The sequence below is a fragment of the Amblyraja radiata genome, chromosome 17 (genome assembly GCF_010909765.2).
Source record: "Amblyraja radiata isolate CabotCenter1 chromosome 17, sAmbRad1.1.pri, whole genome shotgun sequence".
NCBI lineage: Eukaryota > Metazoa > Chordata > Chondrichthyes > Rajiformes > Rajidae > Amblyraja > Amblyraja radiata.
Genome location: NC_045972.1, coordinates 29,785,520 through 29,798,961, shown reverse-complemented (window position 1 = coordinate 29,798,961; position 13,442 = coordinate 29,785,520). Strand labels below are relative to the sequence as shown.

General features: G+C 41.9%; 1 protein-coding gene across 1 annotated transcript in view; it reads left to right on the top strand.

Moving 5' to 3' along the window:
* Positions 1-6,509: 6,509 nt before the first annotated feature.
* The window catches only part of LOC116982984 (hydrocephalus-inducing protein homolog), a 204,439-nt gene continuing 197,506 nt past the window's right edge, over positions 6,510-13,442 (top strand). The window contains exons 1-4 of the mRNA XM_033036517.1: positions 6,510-6,554; positions 7,366-7,543; positions 9,739-9,863; positions 13,034-13,164. Of these exons, the coding sequence (XP_032892408.1) occupies positions 6,510-6,554; positions 7,366-7,543; positions 9,739-9,863; positions 13,034-13,164 (479 nt within the window). The remainder of the gene's footprint in view (positions 6,555-7,365; positions 7,544-9,738; positions 9,864-13,033; positions 13,165-13,442) is intronic.

The window sequence follows — 13,442 nt, the reverse complement described above, 5'->3', positions numbered from 1 at the left end:
ATGAGGTCTCCCCTCATCCTTCTAAACTCCAGCGAGTACAGGCCTGTCAAACGCACATCATACGTTAACCCAATCATCCCCAGGATCATCTTCATAAACCTCCCTGTACCCTCCCCAACACCAGCACATCCCTCCTCAGATATGGTGCCAAGACTGTTCACAATACTGTAAATGCGGTCTGACCAGTGCCTCATAAAGCCTCAATCTTACATCACTGCTTTTATATTCCTCTTGAAATGAATGTTAACATTGCATTTGCTTTCCTTGTTACTAATTCAACTTGCATATTAATCTGACCAACCCCTGCGGAACACCACCAATCACTGGCAGCCAACCAAAAACAGACCCTTATATTCCCACTCTTTGCCTTTTGCCAATCTAATCCATGCTCGTATCTTCCCTCTAATACCATGGGCTCTCATCTTGTTTAGCAGCCTCATGTGCAGCACTTTATCAGAGGCCTTCTGAAAATCCAAGTAAACATCCACTGGTGATAGACACAAAAAGCTGGAGTAACTCAGCGGGACAGGCAGCATCTCTGGAGAGAAGGAATGGGTGACATTTCGGGTTGAGACCGTTCGACCCGAAACATCATCCATTCCTTCTCTCCAGAGATTCTGCCTGTCCTGCTGAGTTACTCCAGCTTTTTGTGTATGTCTTCGGTTTAAACCAGCATCTGCAGTTCCTTCCTACAATAAACATCCACTGGCTCTCTTTTGTCTATCTTGCTATTTATTTCCTCAAAGAATTTCAACAGATTTGTCAGGCAAGATCGCCCCTTCACCAAACCATGCTGAATTTGGCCTATTTTATCATGTATTTCTAACATCGTTAGTAATGGACTCGAAAATCTTACCAACCATTAATGTTAGGCTAACCAGCCTATAGTTTCCCCTCTTTTGCATCGCTCCCTTCTTGAACAGTGGAGTAATATTTGCAAATTTCCAATTATTTGTGACCGCTCCTGATTCTAGTAATTCTTGAAAGATTACTACTAATGGCTCCATAATTAGAAGCTACCTCTTTCAGAACCTTGGGGTATAGTCTGTCTGGTCCAGTTGATTTATCCACCTTCAAATCCTTCAGCTTCCCAAGCACTTTCTCCTTAGTAATAGCAACCCCACTAACCCCTGCCCCGGCTCTCTTAAATTTCTGGCAGTTGCTGATGCCTTCTACTGCGAAGACTGACGCAAAAAAAATATTCAAATTGTCCGCCATTTCTTTATTCCTCATTACTACCTCTCCAGCATTTTCCAGTGGTGCATTTGCCTCTCTTTTACTCTTTATATATCTGAAGAAACCTTTGATATCTTTTATATTATTGACTAGCTTATCTTCATGTTTTATCTTTTCTCGCCTTATTTCCTTTTTAATTGCCATCTGTTCATTTTCACAAACTTCCCAATTCTCTAGCCTCCCACTAATCATCGCAATATTATACACCTTCTCGTTTACTTTTATGCTGTCTTTCTGCTAGGGTCTCTTTCCAATCAACTTTCAAATCCTCCCTCATGCCTCTGCAACTACCTTTACTCAACAGTAATACCAATACATCTGATTTCATCTTCTCCCTCTCAAACTGCAGGTTGAATTTTACCATATTATCATCGCTATTTCCTAGGGGTTCCTTTACCTTGAGTCCCCTAATCAAATCCAGTTCATTACATGATACTAAATCCAGATTTGCCCTTTCCGTAGTGGGCTCAACCATAAACTGCTCTTAGAAGCCATCTCATAGGCATTCTACTAATTTATTCTCTTGCAATTCAGTATCAACCTGATTTTCTCAGTTAACCTGCATATTGAAATCCCCCATGACCACTGTAACATTGCCTTTCTTACATGTCAATTGTTTCTACATCCTGACTGCAGTTGTGAGGCCTGCATTGAACTGCCATCAACGTCTTCTTACCCTTGCAGTTCCTTAATTCTACCTACAAGGATTCTACATATTATGATCCTATGCCGTCCTTTGTTAAGGACTGAATTTCTTTCCTTACCAGCAGAGCCAGCCAACCCCCTCTGCCCATCTGCCTGCCTTTTCTTTGGAACAAATGCGGTGGAAATTGATAAATTGAGAGTAGGGGATGGCATCTTTGCAAGAGAAAAGGTGGGAAGAAGTGTAGAACAAATAACTGTAGGAGTGGACATCATACTGTCCCCTATGATGGAGAAAGAGAGATCAAGAAAGGGGAGAGAGCTGTTAGAGATAGGTGTCAGAATGAAAATACAATGTAATGTATTAATATTGTTTGGGGAAGTGGTTGGGGAGATGTGACCACTGCTCTATATTTATTGGCTTTATATGTAAAAGTGTACATTTTACACTTGGCTTTTGTTGGCCTTAATTGGTACGCGTGTGTCAATAAAAGACTTTTGAACCTTTGAACTGCACCAATTTATCAATAATTCCTGGCACACTCCAAACCCACCAGCTCTACCAGCTAGAAGGACAAGGACAGCAAAAGCACGGGAAAACACCACGTAGAAGTACCACTCCGAACCACACATCTGCTTGTCTTGAGAATACATTGCTGTTCCTTCACCATCACTGGGTCAAAATTGTGGAACTCCCTCACTAACTGCATTGTGGGTATACTGATATCTCAGGGACTGCAGTGATTCACAAAGTCAGCTCACCACTACCTTCTCAAGGGTAATTAGCTCAGCCTGTGAAACCCACACTGCCTTGTATGAATAACAAAAAAATCTTGCTGACATAACTTCCTTAATGAAGAAAATGCATAAACAGCACCAACATAACAATAATAAGACTACCACGTTGTTTACAATATAAAAACAGGAAATACTCAAAGTTAGGGTGCATCTGTGGGAAGGGAAACAGGATTCATATTTTGGATTGAAGAACCTTTATTAAAACTGGAAAGCTGACAAAACAAGCTTGTTATGCTGCAAGGAAAGCGAAGAAGGGGAACATCTCTGATAGATCTTTTGTTTTCAACTGCATGTATCACTCTTTGATAGGTATTTGATATCCTTCCATTGTTCGGTGTTCTACATCCAAATGAAATTCAACAAATGGCCTTTACATTTTATGGGCACACGAACATCAGGAGCAAGGTGAAAGCAATATGCAAAGTGAAAGGTGGGCCAACATATGAGATTACGCTGAAAGGAGAGGCCTCATTTATCAAGTATGCATTTGACAGAAGAGAGATCGACTATGGTCAGCAGGTCAGTACAACAGAGATCACAGTATCCTTATCATACAGAAGTGCCATTCAGCGTCATGCTAATAGAGTGATACAGCAAGCATAATTTTCCCCCATCACTCGCACTTTTTTCCAATAGCCTTGCAATTGCTTTGCAGTAATTTATCACATTTTCCCTTGAGTCTTCAGATAGTGCATTTTATATTTTAGCTATTCTCCCAAAGTATTTATACACACCACTTCTGGATATTTTACTAATCATTTCAAATCAGTCCTTCGCCTGTGTTAATGGGATCATTTTAGTCTGTTTACACTGACTGAACCCACCATGACCTTGTACGCTGGAACCAAGTATTTTTTGGAACCAACCTTAGAAACAAGGAACTACAGATGCTGGTTCACAAAAAAAGAGTATATGCTGGAGTAACTCAGCAGGTTAGGCAGCATCTCTGGAGAACATAGATGTTTTGAGTCAGGACCCTTCTGAATACAAAAGGAGTAGGAATAGCAGTGAGAATGAGAATTAATATGACATGGAATGGGAAACTCAGGGTCACCCCCATAGCCTGAGTGTGATAATTCCTCTTTTCTAAGCTTCCGGGGGGGGAGTCTAGTTTTAGTAAAAACACTGAATCAAGCACTTGAATCAACTAAATTTTATTTTACCAAAAGTGCGGCACAGTTCAAATCCTGTACCTATCACACCGCGGGTTCGATCCTCATTCAAGCCCTCTCGGCCTCGCTCAGACAGAGACATTCCAGCTCCACCATTCAACATGATCAAATCTGATCTGACCCTTGCCCAATCTCCTCTCAAAGTACCAGTTCCCCATAGCCCTTAATATAAGTAGTCATTTTTGCAGTTCATTCACACATACACATACACGCTGTCACATATACACTCTCTCGCTCACACACACTGTCACAAATTATTTTTCTTGAAATACTGTAATTAACAATGCTTTATGCGTCCCAGGTACCATGATTTTCTGGACTGGCTCTCTATGCCGGGACCTTGTCAAGTAACTTGCTAACTGTCTGCATTGGACTGGCCATTTATGCAGATCATACATCTATTATGGACTTATTTTTTTCTTTCAACACTAACATTGATTAGTCAGACATTTTCTATAGTTCTGACCGGCATTCCATAGTTTTTACAGAACATAGTTGGTTCACTTGGTCATAAGTAAATAAAATCTAGCGTTTTGGTTTCAATTGATAATTCCTTGTTTTCTTTTACTCTAGTTATTTAACCATATTGCTGCGACTGAAATTACTCTGAAGAACACAGGAAAGGTTGGGTTTGACTACAATGTCTTAAATGAAGAGTGGGCTGCTGACAGAGAGCCTCTACCAGGTGTACCACTCGTCACTCCTTTTAGGGTTAGTGAATTTTCTGATGATTGCCAGGAAAGTTCCTTCAGTTAAAACAAAAGAAGAAGCAGTAAGAATAGGCAATTCAGGGAGGGTGGGTGAGGGTAACTGTTGTTATATATAAAAAAACAAATGGAGGGAAATGTAATGTATTACGTATCTTTCCTTCAATTAAAAAAAATGTTTAAAAAAAACAGGCAATCCAAACATTGTTCCTGACAGGAGATGACTCATACTGGTATAACTGTTAACTTGATTGTTTGTTTCTTATGAAAGAGGATAAGACATGATTGATAAGACATGCCGATTGAACATAAGAGTCAATCGCATCTACAGGCTGTCTGTCACCAGGTATTGTACGGGGTTCTGTTTTTACAGACATCAATACGTCACTTTTATCCGTAAGTCAGAAAATACACAAAAATCACTCGATATGGTAACCATATCACAGTAAACCTTTACTAGAACGGACCACGGCAGGAGATGATGTAAATTACTGCTGATTGTCCACAATAACTGAATAGGAAGGTTAATAGACAATAATATTGGAAAAACAGCCAATAAACATACACTACACAATAAACAGTAAAGGACACAAAATACACAATACATTGGGATGGTATGGGGCGCCATGTTAGAATTGCTACCTTACAGTGCCAGAGATCCGAGTTTGGTCCTGACCCTGGGTGTTCCCTATGGCAGTGTGGGTTCGCTCTAGGTACTCCGATGCTCTGGTGCACTGGTTCTATCCTACACACTGTGAGTTGTCCCTAATGTGTGGGGTAGAGCTGGTGTACCGGAGTGCCCGGTGGGTCACGGGGGGGGGTGGAGTCATGGTCATTGGGGGTGCCTGGGGTCAGGATTGGGCTCGGGTCTCTGGTGCTGTGGGGTGGCAGCTCTGCAGTGGTTTGTTTGCACAATTCACATGGTTCACAGAGGCCAGTCTATGCAGTGTTGGGGGGAGAATGGGGCAGGAGGTTGAGCAGGACTCCTTGGCCACGTCCTTAGAAACTGCATGGACCAGCTAGCAGGAGTATTCCCGGACATCTTTAATCTCTCCGCACTCCATTCTGAGGTACCACCCACTTCAAGAAGACCACCATCATCCCGGTGTCAAAGTAAAGCAAGATCTCATGCCTTAACGACTACCGTCCAGTGCCTTGACATCTGCCTTAAATCCAGTCTACCAAGCATCCATGACCTACTGCCGTCCGCCTACCACCACAACAGGTCCACAGATGATGCCATTTCCCTGACCCTACCCTCATCCCTGGAACACCTGGATAAGAGAGACACCTACGTCAGACTCCTATTCACAAACTGCTGCTCTGTCACCCATTCCTTCTCTCCAGAGATACTGCCTGACCCGCTGAGTTACTTCAGCATCTTGTGCCTTCCTTCAATTTAAACCAGCATCTGCAGTTCTTTCTAACATATTCTTCCCAATGGTGGCAGCAAGAAGAGGGGGTGGCCTGGGTGGTGTAGATTAAGAGAGGACATTATTGAGGTATGGAGAATTATTAGGGGTAGACTTCAGGAACCGATTCCCTCTATCGGAGGTAGATAAAACAAACAACTGCATGTTAAAGCTTTGACATGCTGGTCAGAACTGTTGCTTGGACCTCAAAGCAAAAAGAGATTGTTGGAAATGCCGAAAGGATCAGACAATATCCATAGAGAGAGAAAAAAAGCTTAGGTAATGTTACAAGTGAATGTGACAACCAAACTAGCCAGAAATTTGAAATTGTTCAAATTGACATTAAATCCAGAAGGCTGCATAGTATTTACTACAGAACATGAGGTTACATAGGGAGTCAAGAGGGTTTAATTGTCATATGTATCGAAACAAGGCAATAAAATTCTTACTTGCAGCAGCACAGTAGGTTTGTAAACAGAGTACTCAATAGATAACATAATAACCAAACCAAAAAAAGTTCAGTAAATAAAAAAAACGAAATAATGAAAAATAAATTAAAGCCTGAAGTCCCCAGTGCAAATAAGGCAGTTCGTAGATCGAAGTTGAGTTGGAGTTCGCAGTGTTTAGTAGCCTAATGGTTGCTGGGAAGAAGCTGTTCCTCATTGGAATAATGTAGAGACCACAAATTGGTAGGCCGAAGCTTCAGTGGAATGGACAATTTAAGTTATAAACAAATGGAAACTCATGATTGCCGCTAGAGTTGCCATTGTTTTTTTCCTTGAGAGCTTGCAAAATATCCCGTCACTGATAGATTGTCCTGCGGCTTCATACTTAAGGATGTGATAGTGTTGGAGAGGGTACAGAGTAGATTCACCAGGATGTTACTTGGGATGGATCCTTCCAGATATGAGGAACGACTGTGTCTGTTTTCCCTGGAGTGTAGGAGGTGAAGAGAGAACGTTACTGATCCATGTAAAATTAGGAGGGGTGTAGGATAGACTGTAAAGAACTTTCCTCTCTATCAGAGATAGATAAAATTAGAGGACGTAGATGTGATGGTAGGGGGAATAGATTTAGTGTGCATTGGGGCACAAATGGGTTAAGTTTCCACCATTTGGCAGAGTGAATAATGGAGAATACACCTGTTTCATATGGACATGTGAACCATGTTCTTCAGCGTTTCCCCTCTCAAATCCACATATAGTATCTTCAATAGATTTCATTGGAAACTCATTTTTTTTGTCTCTAGTGCCTTCAATTCTCTGATCACTAACTTTTAACATCCTTCCTAGTATTTAAGTATTTTCCATACTTGACTAATTTCTATTGCTGTTTAACAGTTCTCATTCCAAAAACATAACATGGTGTTTTATTTCTTCATAACACTGTCATTTCTAGGGATACATTGATGCCAATGCAGAACAGGAATTAAGGGTCGCTTATTTTCCTGGCATACCTGAAATCTTTTGTACCACTGTAGAAGTTCAGGTTTCTCACTTTGAACCTGACAGCATCACTGTGAAGGGAGAGGGCATCTTCCCAAGAATCTATCTGGATCTACCCAGAAATATAAAAGGTATGGCTATGACCATCTGCAACAGCTGGTCTAATTGAGTGGCAAATCATGTACCATAGATTTACATCCTTGTATGTTTTTAGTATGTATTTGCATGTATATATAGAAGCAAAGGTTGCTGAGGTTGAATAGTAGGCCCCTGATGAGTCATGTGCAGATTTGAAAGCAAGTATACAGTTTCAAAAGAAAACTGGTGAAATTCAGATCTAAACTCAGAGATTTTTGTTGCAACAGGTCCATAACAGACACCATCTCCGTGGCCTGGAAGGGTTTGTAAAACAGGAAGGATAGATGACAATACATCCTCCACAATAATTCTCAACACCGGTGATGCCTTTTCAGCCTCCTTCTGTACTGCCTGTACATTCATACAACATTTAAAAGATATTGGGATTGGTTCATGGATAGGAAAGGTTTAGAGGGATATGTGTCAACTGCGGGCAGATGGGACTAGTGTAGATGGGCCATCTTGTTCGACAAGTTGGATCAAAGGGCATGGTTCCGTGCTGTGTGCCCCTATGACTATGATTAATGACTGTGCAATCAAATTGTGCTCTAACTTTATCTATGAGTTTGCAAATGACACCACCCTTGCGCACTGGATCTTGAACAATGACGAGACGCAACACAAGTAGGAGATAGAGAACTCAGTGACAAGGTGTCAGGTTCTCTCCCTTGGTGTCAGCAAGACAAAGAAGCTACTTATTTACTTCAGGAAGGGTGGTGGAATACATGACCCAATCAACATCAATGGTGTCAAAGTGGAAATGGTTGGGAGCTTCAAATTCCCAGAGATAAACATTACGAACAATCAGTCCAGGACCAACCACATTGAAGCAATTACCAAAAAAGCCTCTACTTCCTCAGAGACTGGAAATTCTGCATGTCTCCAACTACTCTTCATAACTTCTGCAGATAGTGCCAAAGTAGAAATGGTCAAACGCTTCAAGTTCCTGGGACTAAATGATCTATTTGAATTTTTTGATGGATGTTAATAGCAGAATAGACAAAGAAGAGTCAGTGGATGTTGTTTACATGGATTTTCAAAAGGCCTTTGATAAGGTGCCACACGTGAGGCTGCTAAACAAGATGAGACATGGCATTAGAGGAAAGATACTAGCATGGATGGAAAGCTGGCTGAATGGCAGAGGGCAAAAGTGGGAATAAAGGGGGCTTTTCACTGTACCTCTGTACATGTGACAATAATAAACTAAACTATACTAAACTAAAGATGCACCGTAGAAAGCACACTGTTTGGTTGCATCACATCTTGGTTTGGGAACAGCTCTGCCCAAGATAGCAGGATATTGCAGAGAGTTGTGGATGTAGCCCAGTTCATCACACATATCTCAGGAATAGAATCAAGGATGTTTGTAACCCCGGTCATTCCTTCTTTTCCCCACTGCAGTTGGGAGATGTTTAAATAGTGGGAGAGTCTAGGATCAGAGGCCACAACCTCAGAATAAAAGGACGTACCTTTATAAAGGAGATGGAAGAGGAATTTCTTTAGCCAGAACATGGTGAATCTGTGCGGTGTGAAGATGTGGAGAATAGTGAAGCATGAAATGAATCAGCTGCAACTCAAGAAAGATGTCTTCAACCCCATAACAAACATAAAAGTGGTACAGTTGGGAGTCATTGGAACACTTTGGGTGCTTCGTACGGCTCTGTATGCAATGCTGTTCAAATGCACCACATGTGCACAGCACTGAACAAGTCGGTGCAAGTAGACTATATATAAGGTAACAGGGTTGCACTTCTGTCTGATCGGACGAAGTTCCAAGCATGTGAGACTGAATTCCTAAAGCCATACAAAGGATTCATGGACTTCCATTGACAGGGTCCTAGAGAGTTTCTTTCATGAACTAAGGCAGAGAAACATTGCACTTGATTACCTTGCTTATTTAGTCTGTTTAATGGTACCACTCAACTTATTATATCAGTATGGTATCCATTCAAAGTGCCCGAACATTCTATTTTATTGCATAATTTTCTTTGAATTGTTTCAAAATGAAATTGGCTGAGCAAAGTTTCCATACTTACGTGGACATGAATAGACGACTTAAAAACAAGTGCATGGTAACTCAAATTTCACTGTACCTTAATTGGTACATGTGACAATAAACTGACCTTGAAACCTTGTTTTGATCAAGCAAACCAACACTTTGTGTGATTTGAATTTTGACTTCCAACAGGAAATGAAAAGTATGAGGCATTCCTGAAAGAAGCGAAGGAAACCATCATGAGAGAAACTCCTGCATCCAGCCTGCTCGGCCATTCTGAGATAATAGCAGTAGATGGAGGCAACTCCTCCCCTTCTGTAAGTTCCTTTCATTTCATGAATGTGTGAGTAGTTTGTTTTGATCTATAACATAATTCATCTTTATTGGAGCAATTCTGTGCTTGAACAAACAGAACTCGCTCCTGCTGTATCAAATACTTTCCCTTTTGTTCTCTGCAGCATAAATTCCAAGTCCTGGAAGAAGCTCATCCACTTGAAATATTACCGTATTCTTTCTTTCCGCAGGTGCTGACTAGTTTCTTGAGAGTTTCTAGCATTTTCTGTACTATTACAGATCGTTAACATCTGCAATGTTTTTCCTTTAATACCATGACTCTTCCCTTGCCTAAGTTTACTGTCCTGACCCATGGTCACAACCTGAAACGTTGACTTACACTTTTTGCCTCCATATTTGCTGCCTGACTTGCTGAGTCCTTCCAGCATTCTATTTTTTTGTTACTGGGGATTTTCCTAGTGCCACCCACAGCTGAGAACACACTTTCCCAGCCATTTTATGTAATACCAGATGGTATTCTGATACATGATAAAGCTGGTGCAAAAAAAGGATCTGGAGTAACAAATCGACTCAGAAAGCATGGTAGAGCTTGTGCTTAAGGTTGGGGAGGCCAGGAAATTCTCGCCTGGGCACAGCGACAGAACTCTAGTACATGGTGGGAGTCTGGTGGAAGCTCCACAGTACTTTAGGGTTTTTATGTTGATAAATTAATTATGACCATCATTGTTTCCTGACACCTGCCGAGAATAACAAGCAGAGCTCCAGACAAACTCGAGTAATGTCTGAGTGCCATCGAGTTAAAGAGACAAAAATGGGCCTTTTAGCTCACCATAGTCACGTCAATCATTTTGCCCATCTGCACTAATCCCATGTACCCGCATAAAGACATTATCTATCTCCGCTTTCTCTATTCAAATGGCTGAGTGGCAGCTGAACTCAATGTATTCTACGCACGCTTCAATGGAGAAAACACTGATGTGCCTTCTCGGGTCTCCATAGTCCCCAATGGTATTGTAATCCTAGTGGCTGAGGCTGATGTCAGAGATCCTTCAGGAGGGTCTGGACGAGATGGTGTAACTGGTCGTTTTCTCAAAACCCACCTGAACCAACTGGCTGGAGGTTTTCCAGACATCTTCAACTTCTGATTACTGAGGTTTGCAGCTGCTTTGAAAGGGCATCAATAATACCACTGCCCAAGAAGACTAAGGTGACATCCTAATGACAACCAATGGGTGGTTCTAATGTCCATGGTGAAAGACACAAAGAAAATACACCAAGTGCTGGAGTAACTCAGCGGGACAGGCAGCATTTTGTGGAGAATATAGATAGGTGACGTTTTGTGTCGGGACCCTTCTTGTGGTTGGGGAGAAGAAATCTGGTGGGGGTGAGGGGCAGGACAAAGCCTGGCAAGTAATAGGTGGATACAGGTGAGAGGGTTTTTTGATAGGCAGATGGTTGGACAAAGGCCGGAGATGAAAAGACAGAACGTGTGAGACAAACGGATTGAAGCGTTGCGATTGGGAACTTAGAGAAAGGGATGTAGGTGGAAGGGGAGGAAATAAATAGTTGCGCATCCAGATGGGGCACAGGAGAGTGTGTATGTGTGTGTGTGGGGGGGGGGGGGGGGGGGGGTGATTAGGGAGGAGAAGTTTTGGTATTTACATAAAATTTGAGAATTTAATGTACGTGCTGTTGGGTTGTAAGCTGCCCAAGTGGAATATGAGCTACTGTTCCTCCAGTTTTTAGCCAGCATCTGCAGTTCCTTGTTTCCAGAAGTACTTTAAGAGGTTAGTTATGGTGCATATCAACTCCCACCTTAGCAAGAACCTAGACCAACTCCAATTTGGCTACCGCCACAGAAGATCAATGGGGGATGCAGTCTCGCTGGCTCTCCACTCTGCACGATACTACTTAATCATAAAAACACATATGTTGTCTTCAGCTCGGTGTCCAACCCGATCATCACTCTAAACATTCAAGAGAGAGTTAGATTTAGTTCTTGGGGCTAAGGGAATCAAGGAATATGGAGAAAAAGCCGGAATGGGGTACTGATTTTGGATGATCAGCCATGATCATATTGAATGGTGGTGCTGGCTCGAGGGGCTGAATGGCCTACTCCTGTACCTATTTTCTATGTCCTGGACCTAGCACATTGATGCAATCATAAAGAATGCCCATCGATGTCTCTACTTCTTTGGAAGATTGAGGAGATTTGGTATATCGACAACTACTCTCTTGAAACTTCTACAGGTGTACGGCACAGATCAGATTGGAAGGACCTTATAAAAAGTAGTGGATAATGTCTGGGCCATCATAGGTAGAGAACTTTCCACCATCGAAGAAATGTATGGAAGGCGCTACCACAAAAAGGCAGCCAGCTTAATCAAGGACCCACACCACCCTGGCCATGATCTCATTTCACTCTTGCCAGCGGTTCAGGAACTGCTTCTTCCCAAGATCCATCAGGCTATTGAACGCTGCAAACTCCAACTAAACTCCGAACTATAAACTGTCTTGGTTGTACTCGGCACTTCAGGCTTTTGTTTTGTTTTACACTATATTGTTTTGTTCATTGTACTTTTTTTGTTTGTTTATTATGTTATTTATTGATTACTGTGCTTATACACACGGTGCTGCTGCAAATACGAATTTCATTGTTCCATTTTAGTACATATGACAATTGAACATTCTTGACTACATTCTGTAACTGTATCAGATTCCATCACCTTCTCTGGCAGTGTATTCCAGATATCAACCACTCTCTGTAACAAACTTACCCCTTTAAAACTTTGATCTTTCACCATAATGCTCGTGATGCCAAACTCACGGACCCCTTAAAACCTATGACAATGTTGCTGCTGCTATCAAGTATTAAAACTGGAGAGTGCTCCTAGCTGGCATGCTGTGGGATTGATGAGTCAAAATATCACAGCAGCTGATGACCACAGCAGCACCCTTTTTTTGTGTGAAAAGAGCTAATTACAGAGTTCTTGAGTGCAGCAAAATGCTGGTGGGGTATGGGGGGGGACAGAAGGATGGAATTTTGGGTTCACATTTTTTGTGTTGCTTCTTTGCATTGATTGTGAACTAGGTCCCCTGACTGAATTGGATCTGTTCAACACAAATACATTTAGAACCCCTTCCTGCAGACCAGTTTACTTGATGATTAATATTCTGTGTTTGCCTTTCACAGTATGATACCTTGCTGCAGATGGAGGCTGATCGTCTACTAATTAAAGAATGCAGCATCCTCCACAAGATGATCCCCACTTCCCACAGTGGCGGGTCAGGAAAGTGTCAGTCTCCTCGCATCTCTCTCTCTCGGTAAGGTTTATCTGTAACACATCAACACCTTCCCCCACCAATAATTCTCCCTTAGAAATACCCATAACCTGGTCAATACTGCACAAAGAGACATTTAGCATGGAAACATGCGTTTCAGCCCACCACATCCATGCCAAGCACCGAGTACTTATCCTGTACTTATTCCAATTACGGGTACAATCTGTGGTCTTCTATGCCATGATAATTCAAGTGCTCATCCTGATGCTCATTACATGTCGAGAGACTAGCTGCCTCCACTACAGGAAGAGATTTACAGA